We start from the raw sequence: 22,367 nt of genomic DNA on the forward strand, positions 1-22,367 counted from the left end.
TGAAATATGAGTGAGTCAAACTTAAATATCGATCATGATACATGCAGCACATCATGCAAGTTATTACAACCAATCAGTGGCCATGTTACTGAACAACATGCTCTGATTGATTTGGTCTCCTCCAGTGGCCAATTTTGATATTTTCCGTTTATTTAGCCATGTTTATGCTTGAAAATGCATTATTTAGGCAAAAATAGATAGAATAAGGTTAAGAAAAAAATCCACGTGAGACTGAGGCACAAAAGATGTGTACTGGAACATGTTTCAGTGAAATTTTAGGTACAATGTGTTGAGAAAATAACTGTACGGATACAAATGTGAGGTTGTACTGGGGAAAAAAAACTAACACAGGCAAGATAAATCGGTTTTAAGATGTAATTAAAAAACAAAACAGTACGTAGAACTGCTAAATTCTACCTCAAATCCATAAGTAAAGTGTTTCTAGTGTCTTTCATGCATCAAATCCATAAGTAAAGTGGTTCTAGTGTGTTTCATGCACATGAGTTGCTGGGATGCCTAAATGTTATTTAAACTGGTAACGTTGCATTGTTAACACTAAACATGAAATATATCGGTGAAAATAATTGAAGCTTCATCAGATGGGGAGGGAATTCCTCAGCACAGCGGCCAGACTGTAGGGAGAAAATAAGAAAAGAGCATATCCTGTTCCAAGCCAGCACGGAAAGGGGTCATAGCAGTGGAGGAGTGAAGGAATGAAAACAATAGGGAGCTGTCATTCTTGAGGAATAACAAATTCTCCCTGCAGTACAGAATCATGCTGTTATCTGCAGCAATGAGGGTGGAAAAAGGGGAAAGGTCTTTTGGGCCTCAAGCTTTCCTGCTCCCTATTGTCTCGCTAACAACATGCCCTGTCTGGGGAAAAACCTCAATTATGAAGGCCTGTGAGTGACAGAAAGTGAGGAACTATCAGGCTGCCGTTTGTTAGATGCAAAACAGGAAGGAGGACGAATAAGACAAAAAGACTACTTTAGATAAGTGACAGGAGACACACGTCTTTAGCACTGAAGTAATATTCACACCACAAGTAGATAAGAGCGAACATTAATACATATAACCTTTTCAACTTTCATTTTGTCCAATTATCTAATGGAATTGGTGGACACTAATGTGTAAAAGTTGCATTAAGTTTGAAAAGTACAAACCCCGTTTCCATATGAGTTGGGAAATTGTGATGGATGTAAATATAAACAGAATACAATGATTTGCAAATCCTTTTCAACCCATATTCAGTTGAATATGCTACAAAGACAACATATGTGATGTTAAAACTGATAAAAAAATTTTTTTTGCAAATAATCATTAACTTTAGAATTTGATGCCAGCAACACGTGACAAAGAAGTTGGGAAAGGTGGCAATAAATAAAGTTGTGGAATGCTCATCAAACACTTATTTGGAACATCCCACAGGTGTGCAGGCTAATTGGGAACAGGTGGGTGCCATGATTGGGTATAAAAGCAGCTTCCGAGGGTCACCAATTTGTAAGCTAATTGTCGCACAGTTTTAGAACAACATTTATGAACAAGCTATTGCAAGGAATATAGGGATTTTACCATCTACGGTCCGTAAAATCATCAAAAGGTTCAGAGAATCTGGAGAAATCACTGCACGTAAGCGATGATATTTCGGACTTTTGATCCCTCAGGCGGTACTGAATTAAAAAACCGACATCAGTGTGTAAAGGATATCACCACATGGGCTCAGGAACACTTCCTAAAACCACTGTCAGTAACTACAGTTGGTCGCTACATCTGTTAAGTGCAAGTAAAACTCTACTATGCAAAGCAAAAGCCATTTATCAACAACACCCAGGAACGCTGCCGGCTTCGCTGGGCCCGAGCTCATATAAGATGGACTGATGCAAAGTGGAAAAGTGTTCTGTGGTCTGACGAGTCCACGTTTCAAATTATATTTGGAAACAGAGGACGTGGTGTCCTCAAGAACAAAGAGGAAAATAACCATTCAGATTGTTATAGGCGCAAAGTTCAAAAGCCAACATCTGTGATGGTACGGGGGTGCATTAGTGCCCAAGGCATGGATAACTTTCACATCTGTGAAGGCACCATTAATGCTGAAGGGTCCATACAGGTTTTGGAGCAACATATGTTGTCATCCAAGCAACGTTATCATGGACGCCCCTGCTTATTTCAGCAAGACAATGCCAAGCCACGTGTTACAACAGCGTGGCTTCGTAGTAAAAGAGTGCGGGTACTTTCCTGGCCCGCCTGCAGTCCAGACATGTCTCCCATCGAAAATGTGTGGCGCATTATGAAGTGTAAAATACGACAACAAGTTGTACGTCAAGCAAGATTGGTAAACAATTCCACTTTCAAAGTTTCAACAATTAGTTTCCTCAGTTCTCAAACGTTTATTGAGTGTTGTTAAAAGAAAATGTAATGTAACACAGTAGTTAACATGCCATTTTCCAACTACTTTGGCATCTGTTGCAGCCATGAAATTCTAAGTTAATTATTATTTGCAAAAAAAAAAGTTTGTGAGTTTGAACATCAAATATCTTGTCTTTGTAGTGCATTCAATTGAATATGGGTTGAAAAGGATTTTCAAATCATTGTACTCTGTTTGTATTTACATCTAATCACAATTTCCCAAGTCATATGGAAACGGGGTTTGTAATTTAAAAATAGTATCTCTACAATAAGTAGAATCCACTTGAAATCTGTAATATACTTTGTATTTTCCATCCTCATTTCTAGGAGACATGCTGCCACCTGCTGGCGACTATGTAGACAGCATAGAAATAACTATTTCCGCAAGAATGCAGCTGAGATAGGTATCTCCAGCGACCCCGAACGGGACAAGCGAAATGGATGGATGGATGGATGGATGGATGGATGGAGTTGAACAGTCTGCGATGAGGTGGTTACTTGTCCACAGTGTACACTGTACACTGTACAGTGCTACTGCCCGGATGCCGCTGGGATAGGCTCCAGTACCCCCTGTGACCCCGAAAGTGAAAAGCGGTAGAAATGGATGGAGTTAAACAGTAAATAACTTTTATCTTTGTAATTTTTCGATAAAATAAAAATGTTTATAAGTAAAAATAGATAGTATTTTTACCGCATTGACAGATAGTTAATGTAACAATGAAAAAACATACATTGACGTGTACTGTTGAACTGTACTGCATCGTAGTGACAGCTGCCACACAATAAGTTAACCAAACGATCAGAAAGATAATACGATACACCTCTACATTACAGCACAACTATAATAATAAAAATATATGGCAATATCAAAACAGAGCAGTATTACTTGGTAAAGGCAACATTTTTTTAAAAAAAAAGGTATTCGCTGTTTCCTTCAGGAGAGCAGTCTATTTGTGGTGATGGGTTGCAGGGACTATAGCCCCCTCCTCTCGCACCGAGATGGAGATTTTGGCCATGACGCATGTGCATCTACTTTGGAACAGACACTGTCGATGAATACGTTTACACCGCAGCCTAAAGTGGCCCAAATAAATGTTTTTTTTAAATCTGATTTTCTCCAGCTGACTGTTAACACTGCAAGTAAATTGTTTTTTATCAGACTCCAGTATGAACGCATATATCCCCAATGTGGCCCCACCTCACTTGCATGCGCACTTCGATAAAGTGAAAACAAAGAAAGTTGACCGGGATGAAGTTGCTACTATTACAAAATAAAATAAAAGATGCAACCCCTTAAAAATGAGTGTTTTTATGTGAAATAAATTCAAGAGATGTACGAATGGATATACTGTATATAGTGTAATATATATGGACTTTACACTTTGAAGCTTTTAGACCTGCAAAAAAAAAAAAAAAAAAATCAGATCTGTGTCACTTGAGGGCAAAAACATCCAATTTGGTGTGCAATGTAAATGCGGCCGAAGAGAGGAATGTTCAAAGTGAGAAAAAAACAAACAAACAAACAAGTATGTTCAGAAATAGAAAAATAAACTTTCTTCTGTCACTTCATTTTGTCCTTTTTGAAAAACTGTTTTTGAACCGACTGTACAGTTTTACCAACAAACTACATTCACAGTTAGTCCCGTTATAATGTGTTTATGAGGGCAAACAGGTTGTGCCAAATCCATTTGTTGCACTTATTTGTTCGTGCGGGAGTAGAAAATGGCTAAAATAAACCATTTCATTGTTAGTAACGGTGCAGATGACCACGTAAAAATATTCCACACAGAAAGTACACAACAGTACTTTATGCTCCAGTTCACGTCTTTGTTGATTGATTTTGCAAACATTTGTACTGAGGTGGTCTCATCTTGTTGCTTTTGTCATTCTTTAAATATTAGCCAGTCTTTAGTCATGAGTAAAACCTACAAGATAAGATAAATCTACGTGTTTTTGGACAATCCCAGTGCCAGTCTATTAATATTCAGTGTGCGTTTGAACCTAACAGAACAAAGTCCCGTTCTAGACTGTGGCCTCCACGTCCTGCATCTCGTCCCCCTCCAAAAGGCTGTAGGACACATGGCTCTGGAAAGGTCTCTGCAGAGGGTGAGCCAGAAGTTTAGCCATGCAGTTGTGCAGCTCGATGGCAGGGCCGCTCAGAGAAACCTCAAAGCGATAACCCATTCCCTTTGAGTCCAGGTTGCAGAAAGCCGTGTAGTTCTCCTGGAGATAGAAAACATTACGTTCAGTAGCTGGAGAATGGAAGCATGGGGAAAAAAAGGAAAAAGTGGTAATGAACCCTTAGTAGTGCAGGACAATTTATCAAATGTTATTCTTGATTGAAAGGGACAAGCAGTAGAAAATGGATGGATGGACGGATTTCAGTTTTGGCTTCTTACAATCATAAAAGTATTATAATTGGAAGAAAAAAAAGGAAAACGACTTTGCATTCAAATTCCTGAGCCTGTAACAGTGAAATGGATGCGTGAGCGTCAAGTCGTCAGCATGAAGATCAGAACAGCACACTTCTCCATTCAAAATATTAGCGTGGTGCGCAACATCCAGCCAGTCTTACCAAAATGAAGGTTTCAAAAAACACCTTACAGCATTATATACCTAAAGCACTTACTGATACATACATATAAAACAGGTCAAACTTATCCAAAGATGTATTACACTAATAAATATGAGGATGTTTGCATTTAATTAACGGACATTTGTAGGTTTAGAACAGCGGACGTCATCCTGAGTTTCTAAAGACCTTTGAGACAATTGTGATTAAGGGCTGCATAAATACATTTTCACTGAATGATTGATTCTATACAAAAGTATCTATGACACCAAAAGCACACTCTGTGGTAGTAAAATAGGCATAAAAAGGTAAAACAGGGTTCAAAAAATGTAAATGGAAAACAGTTTTTTTTTCTAAATTAGTTTTTATATATTGCAATAATTGTAATTCATTGTTGTTCCTATAATTATGATTTACCTTTTTGTTTATTCGTTACTAATTTATATCCAGTTGTTATTTTAGATTATATTTAAAATTGAGATTTGGAAGTACAATAAATACTCATGTTTTCAAATTAATTAATAATTGTGTTATTAATCATGGTTTCAATATCAATCAATATCATTATTTTTGTCATAATCGTTCAACCCTAACCCTTATATAACCACAATGTATCCCACATCTAATCCCAACAATACATTTAATTATGACCGTATTAGTTTTTTATTGTCTTTAAATTATGTACTGTTCGTATTATGCAACCTGAGTAGGGAGGGGGGTATCTTTCAAACTTGAATCACTCCAATACCAATTCCCGGTACTTAGGAATCGGTCCCTAGGTACCAAGGTGGGTAGTAACGCGCTACATTTACTCCGTTACATCTACTTGAGTAACTTTTGGGATAAATTGTACTTCTAAGAGTAGTTTTTATGCAACATACTTTTACTTTTACTTGAGTATATTTATAGAGAAGAAACGCTACCTTTACTCCGCTACATTTATCTACAATCAGCTCGCTACTCGCTACTTTTTTTTATCAATCTGTTAATGCACGCTTTGTTTGTTTTGATTTTGGTCAGACACGCATTCAAAGTAGGATCTACGCATGCCTGCGTTTCACCAATCAAATGCAGTCACTGGTGACTTTGGACGAATCAAACCTGTGGACGCGACTCTCGCTGCTGTCTTGGATCCGCTTTGAACTGAACTCTCGCGGCTGTGTTGGAGCCACTATGGATTGAACTTTCACAGTATCATGTTAGATCCGCTCGACATCCATTGCTTTAGGTCCCCTAGAGGGACATTCACACACTAGGGCCATCTGAGGTCCTCTCCAAGGTTTCTCATAGTCAGCATTGTCACTGGCGTCCCACTGGATGTGAATTCTCCCTGCCCACTGGGTGTGAGTTTTCCTTGCCCTTTTGTGGGTTCTTCCGAGGATGTCATAGTCGTAATGATTTATGCAGTCCTTTGAGACATTTGTGACTTGGGGCTATATGAATAAATAAACATTGATTGATTGATTGATTGATTGATTGAAACAAAACCAGGCGGTCACGTGACCGTCACAGGTCGAATCCGACCTAAAAAAGTTGAAAAACTTATTGGGGTGTTACCATTTAGTGGTCAATTGTGCGGAATATGTACTGTACTGTGCAATCTACTAATAAAAGTTTAAATCATCCATTCCATCCATCCATCCAGGAAAAAAGACACTTTTTATTTTAACCGTACTTCCCGTCAAAAGCCTAAAGACTGATCGCACAGTTCTTGTCTTCACAATAAAAGTGCCGCTCCATCGCGCCTGCGCTAACAAAATAAGAGTCTCTGAAAGCCACAGCAAACAAGCGAGCAAGTCCACAGTCAAACTCGTTTGCACTTGCACTTGCATGGCTTAATCTTTGAGACAAGCATATGCTACTGGCATATGCCGCCAATGTATTTCTTGTAAAGTGTATAAAAACGAATATGGAAGCTGGACGAAAAAGATGCCAAAAACCAATGACTTTCATCTGGTATTAGAAAGAAAAGAGGAACTTTTTTTCTCCTCCATTTGAAAATGTGGACATTATCAGCACTATACTGTCTGATTCCAATCAATACAAGTCATCAGAATCAGGTAATACACCAACTTAAATTCTTGTCTTCATGAAAGATAGGAATTTATATGTTAAACATGCATGTATATTCATTAAAACACATTTAACATGTCAACAAAAACGGCAAAATGAATAACTAAATGATATACTTTATATATATATATATATATATATATATATATATATATGATATGTGTGTGTATGTATATATGAGGTAGATCACCTCGACTTGGTCATTTATTAAGTAATTGATTAATGTTGAAAAACTTATTGGGGTGTTATAATTTACTGGTCAATTGTACTGAATATGTACTGTACTGTGCAATCTACTAATACAAGTTTCAATCAATCAATCGATGAATGCCTACTGAGCCTATGGTGCTGTTAAGTTATTGTGGCTCAATTTGCCTTAATTTTTTTATTTTAATGTATTATTATTTCCATCCATCCATCCATTTTCTACCGCTTATTCCCTTTCGGGGTCGCTGGCGCCTATCTCAGCTACAATCGGGCGGAAGGCGGGGTACACCCTGGACAAGTCGCCACCTCATCGCAGGGCCAACACAGATAGACAACATTCACACTCACATTCACACACTAGGGCCAATTTAGTGTTGCCAATCAACCTATTCCCAGGTGCATGTCTTTGGAAGTGGGAGGAAGCCGGAGTACCCGGAGGGAACCCACGCATTCACGGGGAGAACATGCAAACTCCACACAGAAAGATCCCGAGCCTGGATGTGAACCCAGGACTGCAGGACCTTCGTATTGTGAGGCAGACGCACTAACCCCTCTTCCACCGTGAAGCCCGTATTATTATTTAATATATAATAATATGTATTATTATTTAATATATATTATTGTTTTAGTTGCTTAAGAGATATTCCTGGCTATGAATTTGCTTATTGCGATTTTTATGTTTTTGTGCATTATTTGTTGCCGTAATCATTAAACAAACAGGTTACTCATCAGTTACTCAGTACTTGAGTAGTTTTTTCACAACATACTTTTTACTTTTACTCAAGTAAATATTTGGATGACTACTACTTACTTTTACTTGAGTAATAAATCTATAATGGAACAGTACTCTTACTTGAGTACAATTTCTGGGTACTCTACCCACCTCTGCCAGGTACTAGGAATTGGTACGGCTTTGTGGTACTAATTTTCACTACTTTTGTGTGTTCAAATCCATCCATCCATCCATCCATCCATACATCCATTTTCTACCGCTTATTCCCTTTGGGGTCGTGGGGGGCGCAGGTGCCTATCTCAGCTACAATCATGCGGAAGGTGGTGTACACACTGGACAAGTCGCTACTTCATTGCAGGGCCAACACAGATAGACAGACAATATTCACACTGACATTCACACACTAGGGCCAATTTAGTGTTGCCAGTCAACCTATCCCCAGGTGCATGTCTTTGGAAGTGGGAGGAAGCCGGAGTACCCAAATGTGTTAATAAAATGTTAATTGTTTAAAAAAATTCACTTTTTATGGAACATTTAACACTGAGATGTACTGTGTCCAGTTATCTTGTTTTCTGACACTTTTGTAAGTGCTGTACTGTAATGTATTGTAGAGTAGACATGTGCATGCAGTTGCAACTCCAACACATTAGATGACAGTATTGTATAGACTAGTATGGACAACTCAGTTTCAGACGGTCTCCTGATAGGTCAAAAGCCCCTCACGCGCCCTGTTCCACACCAGTTTGGAGCCGTTGCTTAGCGATACCGCACTTACTCAAACATTTATTTTAATTGAAGAATGTTTGCCGTGTAAACATGCACTCTTGCGCAGGATGGTGACGCTCCACTCGCCAAAAATGCGGGAAGTATTTGCATCACGTCGAAGAAAATTATGCAATATAAAGATTAGCTTGGAGGGCTGGATGGCATGAACGAATGAACAGTATCTTTGTGCAGGGTGAGCATGTATACATTCACATGGGAAACCTAGTATATCTGACTCGCCGTAACAGTAAATTAATACACTTTGCCTGACAAATCGTTGTTTTAACATTGAACCTTTTTTGCATGTGTTGCCAAGAATCCAAAGTAAACTAATACATATTGCAGTAAAAAGCAGAATATTTAAAAAAACAAGTAAAAGCACAGACCTAGCGCAGTGGTTACAAGCAATACATTGGAGGCAGCCACATTCTTCACTCAAAAGTCATAATGGGGGTATACTTTTTTTTTTCTTTGTTCTGTGTATTTTTCTACCTTTATTGCGCCTTCGGGAGGGTGTTAAACAGCTTGCTTGTCACTAAACACTGCATGAATATATACTGCGCGGTGCATCAAACACGGCCGCATAATTCCCCAGAATTACACTTTGATTAAATGAAAGTATGTTTTATTGTAAGTTTATGAGATGGGAGTATGTTTACAACTATTCCTACACTTATTATTTTGGTTTATTTTTTTTTATTTCTGTTTTTTTCCAACAGAATTGCATGCATCCTGGCACAGCTGCACACATCATTAATGTGCAACATGGGCCCTGTGATTTAGGTGTCCATACTCTAATCCAGTGGTTCTCAACCTTTTTTCAGTGTGGTACCCCAAGTGAACATTTTTTTAATTCAAGTACCCCCTAATCAGAACAAAGCATTTTTGGTTGAAAAAAACAGATAAAGAAGTAAAATACAGCACTATGTCATCAGTTTCTGATTTATTAAATTGTATAACAGTGCAAAATATTGCTCAATTGTAGTGTTCTTTCTTGAACTATTTGGAAAAAAAGATATAAAAGTAACTAAAAACTTGTTGAAAAATAAACAAGTGATTCAATTATAAATAAAGATTTCTACACATAGAAGTAATCCTCAACTTAAATTGCCCTCTTTGGGAATTGTAATAGAGATCCATCTAGAGTCATGAACTTAATTCTTAACATTTCTCCACAAAAAAAGAAATCTTTAACATCAATATTTATAGAAACATGTCCACAAAAAATCTAGCTGTCAACACTGAATATTGCATTGTTGTATTTTTCTTTTCACAGTTCATGAACTTAAATTCGTATTTTGTTGAAGTATTATTCAAAAAATATATTTATAAAAGATATTTGAATTGTTGCTATTTTAAAAAAATGTCACGTACCTCTTGGCATACATTCAAGTACCCCCAGGGGTACGCGTACCCCCATTTGAGAACCACTGCTCTAATCCATACATGACTCTGGACTACAGTGTGTTGCCTTCACCAGGAAGTAATCTTTGGCATTAAGTTCAATTCAAGAGTCTTTTCTGTTGTAGAGACCGACATTAGGTTTAAACTGTACGCTTTGTTTTTATTACACACAAGCTGTTTGATTGTAAATTGCATCTTAGATGTATTTTTCATTACCAAATTTGAAACTGTTAAAATCTCCATGTAAAATTGCTAATGCAAAAACAGTAGCATGTTTATGGCAAATCCTATGTAAATTAGCATCAACCTAGCAATTATTGAAAAGTGGAGACTTACTTTACTTTTGAGCACTTCTTCTTGCTTTGTTAGCATGAAAGTTGTAACATTACAGAGAGCCAGTCTGGCTGAGTCTGCTCTGAGTGCTTGACTGCTTGTTTCCCAGTGCAAGTCATCAAACGCATGCAACAAATGTATTGAAATACGGCACCGTTTGATTGAATGGAATGAATTAATCGGTACTTGGTAGTGCTAACAGACATTAGTTGGTACCTATAAAAGTACAGAATTCGGTGAAGACTACAGTTTGGTGTCATTACTGACAAAATGACATTGCAACTAATTGTTGTACAGTCTGCTTCCAATCCTAACTACTGTCGAGATGCCCTTGAACAAGGCACCACCCTCATCTTAAGGGAGCAACATTCCCTTAAAATGATATGGTGCATGCATCACAATATACCAGAGAGCATTGATGTCTTGCTCTCAGATCCTAATTAGTATGATGAATACATTTTTTTATAGAAAAATAAAAAAGTACTTAAAAGATCTACTCACCCGCCAGCTGGTTTCCTCCCCCTGGTCTTCTGCCCCATTGTGTAGGTAGACCACGTCGAAGAAAAAATAGGGAGACTGGAGCATCTTCTGAAGGCCAAGAAATAAAAGATACATGTTGAAGTGCGTCAGATGTTAGACTACAGACTAGGCTACCTGAACAACTACACAAGGACACAACAAAAAAGGTATTCTTGCCTAAAGTGTTGTTCCTAGTTAGTTAGCTTAAAGCAGGGGTGTCTTTCTCCACCTAGGTCTGCATACTGAGACAAAAAAAGATGTAGGGGGCTGCTTTTATTAAATATATATATATATATATATATATATATATATATATATACATATATACATATGCATACATTTTGTGAAAAGGATTTGGAAAAAAAACAACCCTTCACACTCTTGATCAAAATTTTAAGACTTGTTGAAAAATTACAAGAATTTATATTTTGCGCTGTTGGATTTTAGAAAGGTTTTAAGTAAAGCTTCAAAATGCAAAAATAAGAAATGGGTGTAGGACCACATATCATTTAACTGATAAACTATATGAATTAGTAACTATTAATTTGATTATTAAATAGCTTTGATTTATATTTTGTTGCTTCGATTAATTGTTTACTGAGTGTAACTCGGGGGTGTGAAACTTGTTTTCATTAAGGGCCACGTCATAAAAATGGCAGTCCTCAGAGGGCTGCTTGTAAAAGTGAATAATATATAAATATATATGTATAAGGTTTCACCTCATGATATTGTTACACATTTCCCTATGCCAGAGATTTCCAAACTATGGTACATGTACCACAAGTGGTAAGTAGGCTCCATCTAGTGGTATGCCAAATAATCACTTGATTAAAGTACAATGTTTGATTTTCCTATATTCAAACAGTCTTCTGTTCAAACTAGGTGTAATGTTACAGTGGCCAATAATATTAAATACACTTGTTAAATAAAACATCTGCCTTGGTTTTAATGAGTACTTAGGCCTACTACCCTTGTGTATGTTAATGTCGGTCATTATTGGAGAGTCAAGTGTTTTCTGAGGTGGTACTTGGTGAAAAAAGTTTTAGAACCACTACTTTATGCAATAGCTACTTCTGTTGATTTTGCAATATAAAACTGGCAGCTAAAACGCCAAAATGTTCCCATGAAATATAAATGGAAGAACGGTGTTGCTGTTTTTACAGTAAAATTTGGGTTACTGAGCTGCCACTTTTTTTATCATAAAAAATTCAGTTTTTTTCGAAGTGTATTAATGTAAAAAGAAACAACAATATCACAGGTTCTTTAACATAAAAACAGTGTCTAATTTGATGGATAATTTGCTACAAAATCATAAGTCAAGCAGGTATTTAAATATGTATTTTATTTTAACAAAATTATTTTTGTGAATATATGATATTTGTTTTATTTTTGGATAATACAGTTTCAAATATATGCAACTGCATTCATTACATGTATTGTTTTTTGTCAAAATGGAGATAGCTAGAGAAAGATGAAGTACTTTATGGATGCATATTACAGGTGCTGTTCATATTATTAGAATATCATGAAAACGTTGATTTATTTCAGTAATTATATTCAGAACGTGAAACTTACATATTATATCAATTCATTACACACGTAGTGATATATTTGAAATGTTTATTTCTTTAAATGTTGATGATTACTACTGACAATTACTGAAAATCCCAAATTCAGTATCTCAGAAAATTTGAATATTAGTTACGACTGTGTGAATGTGAGTGTGAATGTTGTCTGTCTATCTGTGTTGGCCCTGCGATGAGGTGGCGACTTGTCCAGGGTGTACCCCGCCTTCCGCCCAATTGTAGCTGAGATAGGCGCCAGCGCCCCCCGCGACCCCAAAAGGGAATAAGCGGCAGAAATGGATGGATGGATGGATAGTCACGACTAGTATCAAAAAATATTTTTTTGAAATGTGGGCCAACTGAAAAGTATGAACATGGAAAGTTTCAGCATGTACGGCAATCAATACTTAGTTGCAGCTCCTTTTGCCTGAATTGCTGCAGCAATACGGCGTGGCATGGAATCGACCAGTCTGTTGCACTCCTCAGGTTTTATGAGAGCCCAGGTTGCTTTAATAGTGGCCTTTAGCTCTTCAGCATTGTTGGGTCTGGCATCTCGCATCTTCCGCTTCACAATACCCCATAGGTACCCCCATTTTCTATGGGGTTAAGGTCAGGTGAGTTTGCAGGCCAATCAAGAAAAGGGATACCGTGGTCCTTAAACCAGGTACTGGTAGATTTGGCACTGTGTGCAGGTGCCAAGTCATGTTGGAAAATGCAATCTTCACCTCCATAAAATTGGTCCGCGGCAGGCAGCATAAAGTGTTCTAAAACTTCCTGGTAGACTGCTGCATTGACCTTAAACCTCAGGAAACACAGTGGACCAACACCAGTAGATGACATGGCACCCCAGACCATTACCGATTGTGGAAATTTGACACTGGACTTCAGGCAGCGTGGATTCTGTGCCTCTCCTGTCTTCCTCCAGACTTTGGGACCTTGATTTCCAAAGGAGATACAAAATGTACTTTCATCTGAAAACATAACTTTGGACTCATCTGAAAACATAACTTTGGACCACTCAGCAGCAGTCCAGTCCTTTTTGTCTTGAGCCCAGGCGAGACGCTTTTGACGTTGTCTCTTATTCAAGAGTGACTTTACGTATCTCCCATACGTCGGTGCGTGGTGGTTCTTGAAGCACTGACTCCAGCTGCAGTCCACTCTTTGTGGATCTCCCCCACATTTTTGAATCGGTTTTGTTTGACAATCCTCTCCAGGGCACGGTTATCCCTCTTGCTTGTACACTTTTTTCTACCACATCTTTATCTTCCCTTCGCCTCTCTATTAATGTGCTTGGACACAGAGCTCTGGGAACATCCAACCTCTTTGGCAATGACCTTATGTGTCTTGCCCTCCTTCTTTAAAGTATATCTTTTGGACAGTTGTCAAGTCAGCAGTCTTCCCCTTGATTGTGTGTCATACAGAATCAAAACGAGAGACCATTCAAAGGCTTTTCCAGATGTTTTGAGTTAGTTAGCTAATTAGAGTGTGGCACCAGGTGTCTTCAATATCTGACCTTTTCACCATATTTTAATTTTATGAGATGTTGAATTTAGGGTTTTCATTGGTTGTCAGCTATAATCATCTCCTTTTTGGCCAAAAATACTTGAAATGTATCAGTCTGTTTGGAATGAATGTATACATTCTACAAGTTTGACTTTCTAAATGGAATTAATGAAATAAATCAACTTTTTCATGATATTCTAATAATATGACCAGCACCTGTATTTCCAGGCAATCATGGGCCATGTAAAATGATGTGGCTAGGCAGATCTGGACACCTGTGGCGTAACTAATAAAAATTTAACATCCGGATTGAATGGAGTGCCCGGAACTTTATATACGTGTACTTAGTTTCCGTGCGGCCGCTGCAATAGAGCACACGAGAGCGGTGGTGTACGTGGGCCATTGTGTGACGGCAAATAGCAGATTTAAAAAAAAAAAATACATTTTAATTAGTGCACACGTGTTAAAAGTGCATTTTCAATGTTGATGATGTGCATTTAGTAGGAAAAAAAAACATTATTATTTCCAGGCAATTATGGACCATGTAAAATGATGTGGCTAGGCAAATCTGAAAACTTGTGGAGTAACTAATAAAAATTGAACATCCAGATTGAATGGAGTGCCCAGAACTTTATATACGTGGACTTAAGTTTCCGTGCGGCCGCTGCAATAGAGCACACCAGAGCGGTGGTATACAGGGCCATTGTGTGACGGCAAATAGCAGATAATTTTTTTTAATTACATTTTTATTAGTGCACACATGGTAAAAGTGCAACTTCAATGTCGATGATGTGCATTTATTAGAAAAACATATTTACATTTATGGCAAGCAGAAAATCTTTTTTGGTTTTTAACCCTAAAAAACAAGTTGATTCTATTAAGTGCTTTATGCGATAACTCGATTTATGGTAGTAATTGATAAATTACTCCATTAATAAAATAATCGATAGCTGTATCCCTTCGTGTCTTAATGAACAGCCAATTGGATCCTCCGACTTACTTCAGGTGAACTTATTTGAGGTGCACCGCTTGACTTTTTTGTTCCATAACTCAGGATTTTTTTAAGAAATGTAAAATTACTTTCTTACTGTGTCCGACCATAGCTGCAATGGTACACTGCAAGAAGTCTTGTTTATGCAAATTAACAACCTTGTTCAAAGAGAGGATTTTTTTTTTTTACCTATGCCATCAAGAGAGTATAATAGTGTGAATATATGACATTGATAATGACATTGAATTACCATTTTGGCTTTTAAAAAGGCGGTGATTTTAAACTTTTGGTCGGCTGATGAACAGCCTATTCAAGTTTAAGGTTTGTTTGCAATAAGATAGGATAGGTAAGGATAGGCAGTCCGGTAGGATTTCCACCAAGTGGGATAATTATTAATGAATCAAATATTTTTATATTTAGAGCATACAAAAACTTTGAAACTTCTAAATACATTTAAAAAAATAATTACAGCCCTCTAGACATGAAATAACACACATAAAGTCACCTTTACACTAATTTCACTCAATACAGTAGCCTTGAGTATGTTCTACTCTAGATTACAATACTCACCGGTAGCCTGGAGGTTCCTCCAAGCATCATTGCTTAGACTGTCAACCGGCCACGACGAGGAAATACTTCATCATATTAATTTCTCTAAATTAGAACTGGGCTTCCTTAAGTAAAGTGTGATATAATGAGAAATCTCATTAAATTGATAACTTAAAATGTTTGTCTCACTCCCATTTCTTCTTTTAGCATTTTAAAACTCTACCGACAAGCGTCTTGAGATCAGACAGTGTAAAATGTGAATTATTGCAATTCAACTGGTTTTAAAATTGAGATCTACAGTGTGTGCAATAATGTGACTTTTTGATGAATTTTTTCCAGTTTCTTCATATGCTATTTCTACAAAAAAAGCGCATTTTGGACACCTGACAGCCAGCTAAAAGCAAAAAGCAGGTAAGTAGAACTTACACTGACGGCCTCAGAGGGGTTGAGTTGTAGCTGCCCAGCATGGCGGCTGTAGATAAGCACAGTCCGCACCACGTAAGGAGGCGGCACGGTCTGAATGTTCTCCATCGATGGCAACTCAATCTTCTGACGACTGTAAAACAGACATCTTACTTAATCACCTTCATATAGAACACCTTAGGCAAAGCAGTGGTGGTCAAAGTACGTACATAACATTGAGAAGATCTTCAAGACCTGCAAGACAGTTAAGGCTAAAAAACAACATTTTACAAGTATGAATGGACTATGAATGAAAGGATACTGAAAGTCTCGCACACGTTGGTCTCCAGGTCGTATAGACAGCTGCACAGCTCGCGGGGGTCAGAAGTAAAGCCTGACAGCTGAGACAAATGTAGAGTAGAACATTCCGTGAAGACAAATTACATAACTACTGTTGCGCCAAGGTGTCCATCACTTACCCACAGAGCGTCGTCATTGACCACCACCAGAGCAAACTCATGTCGCTTGTCAATCTTGTGCTTAGTTCTCACAAACATCTCAATCATCTTCTGGGAAATGTTCAGAGCATTTGTTTTGGTCCTTTAGAGGAAGACACATATTGTAATTACATTTTCACTAGAATTAGGGAGATGAGCTGTATAAGGAGCTTACCCATTGAAAGACTCTAGCTTTGATAAACACATCTCCTCTGAAAGGTCCAAGCAGATGATCTATTACAGGGAACAGACATGTTGTGGATGTGAGGGTTGGAATGTCCGAAACTTTAGGATATTAAGCATCTGTGAACGCTTCAATTATCACATCTATGTTTAACTCTCTGGAAACATTTAATTTGAATATTCTTCAAAGTCAAACGGGACATAAAAGACCTTAGGTTTTGAAAGGCATAAAAACATTTTGGATTCATTTGGTTTTTTTTGCTCAAATTTTTTCAATAAACTTCAGTCCAAAACAAAAATATCAAACAAGTAATCTTCTTTGATTTTATTTTGACCAGATGTCTCGAGTTAAAAGGAGTAAAATAACCCCTGTTATGCAAATGTATACTAGTCATTCTTTGTAACATTGCGCTTTAAATATTATGAATCCCCACATTGCAGATTTTTGGGGATATTTATTTATTTTTAAAGCATATTGTAAAAAATTTTTGTCTCAAAATTAAGTCTTATCAAACTTAAAAGTGACCAAATTACCTGAAAATATCAATACTACAGTAATACTGGCCACTAGAGGAGAAAAAAACAATCAGAGCGAGCTGTTCAGTACTGTGGACACTGATTGGGTCAGCCCCAGCAGCATTACTATATTAGATTAAAAGAGTAAATGTGGATAAAAGGTCAAATCTATGGGCATCGAACGATTCGATCGGACTCTGATTCCTATTGTGACGATTCGACTTTTGATTCAACACGATTTTGATTTAAACCAATTCTCGCAATTTATTATTTGGTATATTAAATACAGTATAATGAAACTTTTTCAAACCAGGTTACAGGTTAAAAAAGCTCCTTAGAGTTGCATAAAAATGAAAAAATGTAATCGATATGAATACATTTATAATGGAGATGAATAAGAATCGTGATTAGGATGTGGATCGACTGTTTGTATACCCATTGTAAAGGGTGTTATTTCATGTCTAGATAGATGGCTTTCATAATAATAATAAAAACTTATTTGGAATTTCATGGACAGGTTTTTCATGCCCTAACTATGAAAATAATACATTTATATTGAATGATTATTTACTTATTTCATTTGTCACGGTCGTGTCCTGAACCAAACAACAGCGATAAACGAGGGATGACTGTAATTGAACAATGATATCATTTGATCAAAATGCCTTCAAAGGATTAAATTTTTTATTTTAAATAAATAAACATGACATAATTGGTATTTATGTTTAAGGCTGAGGTTGATTGAGCAATTTGAGCAAAAAAAGTAATCAAAAAAAAAAAATTGAAATGTTTTAAGCTCCCTGAAAAATGAATGTCCTGTTCAGCTTTAAAGAAATGTGAATAACTGCCAGTTTATCCATCATACACCTGAATTGGACATTGAAAAGTAAAAATTAAACATGAAGAAAAAACCAGAGTAATGGAATAACACAACTTTTATGGTCAAAATACAGCAAAGACTTACTGAAAGGAAAATAATATATGGTATCCACAAGGAACTGCATAGGATCATGAGGTCAGCATCCAGAAGCACTCAGCATGTGCTTTATAATCTTGGTTTTACTGCTCAGATGCTGTTATACTTCCCATTCTGCTTTTAATGCGGACAGTATTACAACACCGATTCTGCTGCTGCTGTGTTGTGGAATACATTAACTACCGACCATCATAAAATGAAGTTGGTATGTGAAATAACACTGAGCCTACCACTTTCTCTGGACAGTTGACCCGAGGAACTCGTATTTGGTACTCTGCTGGTGGAGGTAGAGGGGTTGACAGTGGAGGCAGCTGTTGTGTGGGCTTGGGACGCTCCTTGGCGGCAGCAGCAGCAGCAAGCTGCATTGGTGTGACAGCAGCAGTAGCAGCCACAGGGGTCACAGTCTGAGCCACAGCTGTGGAGATGCTGGTCGTGGTGGAAGTCGAAGGACTGTCGCTGGTCGAGGCCTCGCCTTCGCCCTCGACGCGGCTGCCGACAGCTGGTTGTGATAGGTTGGGGTTGCCTCCACCTCCAAGACTACCGGTGCTGCTACGACGGTCCTCGGCACCTTCAGGGTTGGAGCGGGTTCGTGGTCGCAGCTCCACCGAGCGCTCCTCTCCATCTGCTGGGCCAGGCTCAGGGGTCTCCATGGATACACAGGCAGCTGAGAGAGTGGATGGGAAATAACTTTAGATGGGCGAATACTTCCACCATACAGGGGGAATTTCTGATCCCTTTTTTGAGTTTGAGTTTATTTCGAACGTGCAAGCATACAACATGATACATAATTTCCAGTTTCTCTTTCCAACATGTTCGAAAAGGAGTAGGAAGAACCAGAGCTTATTTAATCCTCCCCCTTTTCTTTTATATAACAGTTGCTAAAACTTTTGTTCACTTCCTGTTCTCAATGTCTTCACAGTATACTCTATAAGTAATCACAATAAAAATAAATACATTTTTACTTTGACACTCGACGACAAAGCCACATCACTCCAATTCTGCACTGGCTTTCAGTCTGTTTTAGAGTTGATTTTAAACCTTTGTTGTATTAAAAAGGCAGTTTTACTCCGTAGCTGGTCCCAAACTTTGGAGTACTTAGTTAAAATATGGACCATCACAAATTTACATTTTTTTCGGACTACATTTAAGACCCATGTATTCCAGGCTGCATTTAGTACTTAAGACACGGTAATGAAGTTCTACTTAAATTTGTATTGTTTTATTATGTGTTATGTGCTATTGTCTTTTTTGTCCAGCCCAAATACGGATCATAACTGATGTACTTTTCATCAAGACTAAATTTAAGACCCATTTATTGTGCTTACGGTGAAACTTTTTTTAAACTTGTACTTGATAATATATTATTTTGTTTCATTATATTTATTCTGCTATTGTTTTATGCCCTGTATTTATGAGCTTTGATCCAGCTATAGCTGACGAAAAATATTTCAAAAATGAAGGTTGATGAAATGACCAAAAGGATAAGATGACGGGTACAAGCAGCCAAAATGAGTTTCCTCCGCCGTGTGGCAGGGCTCTCCCTTAGAGATAGGGTGAGAAGCTCTGTCATCCGGGAGGAACTCAAAGTAAGGCCGCAGCTCCTCCACATCGAGAAGAGCCAGATGAGGTGGTTCGGGCATCTGGTCAGGATGCCACCCGAACGCCTTAGGGCACGTCCAACTGGTAGGAGGCCACGGGGAAGACCCAGGACACGTTGGGAAGACTATGTCTCCCGGCTGGCCAGGGAACGCCTCGGGATCCCCCGGGAAGAGCTAGACGAAGTGGCTGGGGAGAGGGAAGTCTGGGCTTCCCTGCATAGGCTGCTGCCCCCGCGACCCGACTTTGGATAAGCGAAAGAAGATGGATGGATGGATGGAATGACTGACTGATACAACTCAGAGGACATAAACTAATGAAATCAAGCAGAGATTTGTATTTTATTTAATCTACGTTTACGAAGATACAACGCTCGATTATGAATGACAAAGTGTCAGAGAGCTGTTCATTATGTTTAGGGTACATGTCAATGTGATTAGCACTGCTGTTGGAGTTGCGTGAAACTACACAGCTGTTTCTAATGTTTGCTTAATTATATTAACCAAAATACATATATAAGCAGGTCTTTGTTCCGAATAATACCATTAATTAAACAAATACTATTAGGCCGCTTTGGTACTTGAACCGTTTAAAAACAGAAAAAGCACCCAAGGAAGCTCTCGCCTTAAATAGATGAGCAAACTTAGCAGTTAGCATTAACTAAACTGGCTTGGCATTTTAAAACACAAATAATTATTTCTAATAAAATAATGCGTAAACGTACCTGATTTAAGGATGAGCGGGTTTTAGGATTTATAAATGGTAAAACTCATTGAAAGTTGCCAAATAAAATTACCTACGAGCAAGTCTTTGTTATGACTTCCGTACCAGAAATGAAGCCACAGCGCAAAGCATTGTGGGTTATGTATTTTTAGTTTTTTATTTTTATTTTGTCGACGGTCAAACTTTACGGTTTCTTCCTTCAGCAGTACAGTGTTTGAAATGATATGTAATAGTCATTTCATTGTCAACAGCTAATGTTTGCTTTGACTTCCATGCCAGAAATAATTGTTTTTCAGCGAACAGACAATGAACGTATAACTGCTTTCTTTGTCTTTATTGGCTGTCAACATTCACTGTTTTTTCCCGCTACAATACATTGTTTGAGAATGAAAGTCATTTCAGTGTCATAGTAATATAACATTGACATTATAGTCATTACAGTATATGGTTATGTTTGAGAACAAAATAATAGTCATTTCAATGTCGTATATACAAGGAAGTTTGATCATATTACGCCTATACTGGCTCACCTGCACTGCTGGCTTCCTGTGCACTTAAGATGTGACTTTAAGGTTTTACTACTTACGTATAAAACACTAAACGGTCTAGCTCCATCCTATCTTGCTGATTGTATTGTACTATATGTCCCAGCAAGAAAAATCTGCGTTCAAAGAACTCCAGCTTATTAGTAATTCCCAGAGCCCAAAAAAAGTCTGCGGGTTATAGAGCGTTTTCTATTAGGGATCCAGTACTCTGGAATCCCCTCCCGGTAACAGTTAGAGATGCTACCTCAGTAGAAGCATTAAAGTCCCATCTTTGATAGATTATATATCAATGACGAAATATTAACATTGCAACAGATGCCAATACGGCCGGTTTAGTTTACTAAATTACAATTTTAAATTTCCCGCAGCGTTTCTTGTTGAAAACGTCGCGGAATGATGACGCGTGTTTGTGACGTCTCGGGTTGAAGGGGACATATTAGCCCAGCACCACACATGGCTAAAAGTCGTCTCTTTTCATCGTATAATTACACAGTAATTTGGACATCTGTGTTGCTGAATCTTTTGCAATTTGTTCAATTAATAATGGAGACTATAAAGAATAATGCTGTTGGTGGAAAGCGGTGGATTGCAGCTGCCTTTAGCACCGAAACACAGCCTGTGTTTCTTTGTTTGTTGTGAAGCTTTAACACAGAGCCGTCAAGCGAACATGTTTCTCTACGTCAACCAGCAAGTTTATGAATGGGAAAATTGTGATATTAAGTCGGCTCTTACGGGAGACTTCAGTGGATTACGCAACCTCATCCTGCAGCTCCAAAAGGAAGCTGTGATCTTGGCTCCTCATTGGCTTCTCTGAGAGACAATGGCGTTCACCGCAGCCATCCGACTTTCAGGTATGACTTTACAATCACACTAAAACACTATTAAAACAATAAGCAGAAAAGGGATCTTCCAGAATTATCCTAGGAAATGTGTCTAATTACATCTGAAACGGTCCCACTGCCGCCGCCTGGTGCTGTCGCTTTTTTTGTGTGTGCTTCACTCTAACTTTCCTCATCCACGAATCTTTCATCCTCGCTCAAATTAATGGGGAAATTGTCGCTTTCTCGGTCCGAATAGCTTTTGCTGCTGGAGGCTCACATTATAAACAATGTGAGGAGCCCTCACACCAGTGACGTCACGCGCACATCGTCTGCTACTTCCGGTAGAGGCAAGGCTCTTGAATAGCGAAAGTTGCGAACTTTATCGTCGATGTCCTCTACTAAATCCTTCAGCAAAAATATGGGAATATCGCGAAATGATCAAGTATGACACATAGAATGGACCTGCTATCCCCATTTAAATAAGAAAA

At 38.0% G+C, this 22,367-nt stretch overlaps 2 protein-coding genes across 5 annotated transcripts in view; one reads left to right on the forward strand and one right to left on the reverse strand.

Annotated features, from left to right (window-relative positions):
* The window catches only part of gtpbp3 (GTP binding protein 3, mitochondrial), a 76,996-nt gene extending 57,833 nt beyond the window's left edge, over positions 1–19,163 (forward strand). The window contains exon 12 of one of the 2 annotated variants that reach the window (XM_061883503.1): positions 15,960–19,163. The gene's annotated coding sequence lies outside the window, so the exon portion shown is untranslated. Of the gene's footprint in view, positions 1–2,733; positions 3,311–15,959 lie in introns of those variants that run through there. The other variant, XM_061883501.1, reaches the window with a different exon arrangement.
* Positions 3,934–20,657, reverse strand: babam1 (BRISC and BRCA1 A complex member 1). 3 transcript variants are annotated; one of them, XM_061883508.1, is made up of 9 exons: positions 20,591–20,657; positions 18,425–18,858; positions 16,695–16,753; positions 16,502–16,622; positions 16,345–16,423; positions 16,253–16,277; positions 16,047–16,176; positions 10,995–11,081; positions 3,934–4,629 (listed from the first exon to the last, which is right to left on the reverse strand). In XM_061883508.1, the coding sequence occupies exons 2-9, from the start codon at positions 18,842–18,844 to the stop codon at positions 4,429–4,431; spliced, it is 1,122 nt and encodes a 373-aa protein (XP_061739492.1). In that variant the 5' UTR covers positions 18,845–18,858; positions 20,591–20,657; the 3' UTR covers positions 3,934–4,428. The 3 variants fall into 3 exon arrangements, with proteins under 3 accessions (XP_061739492.1, XP_061739490.1, XP_061739493.1); XM_061883506.1 differs by having other exon boundaries at positions 20,515–20,651; XM_061883509.1 differs by having other exon boundaries at positions 20,587–20,641.
* Between the last annotated feature and the right edge of the window lie 1,710 nt (positions 20,658–22,367).

The sequence above is a fragment of the Nerophis ophidion genome, linkage group LG22 (assembly GCF_033978795.1).
Source record: "Nerophis ophidion isolate RoL-2023_Sa linkage group LG22, RoL_Noph_v1.0, whole genome shotgun sequence".
NCBI classification, from domain to species: Eukaryota; Metazoa; Chordata; class Actinopteri; order Syngnathiformes; family Syngnathidae; genus Nerophis; species Nerophis ophidion.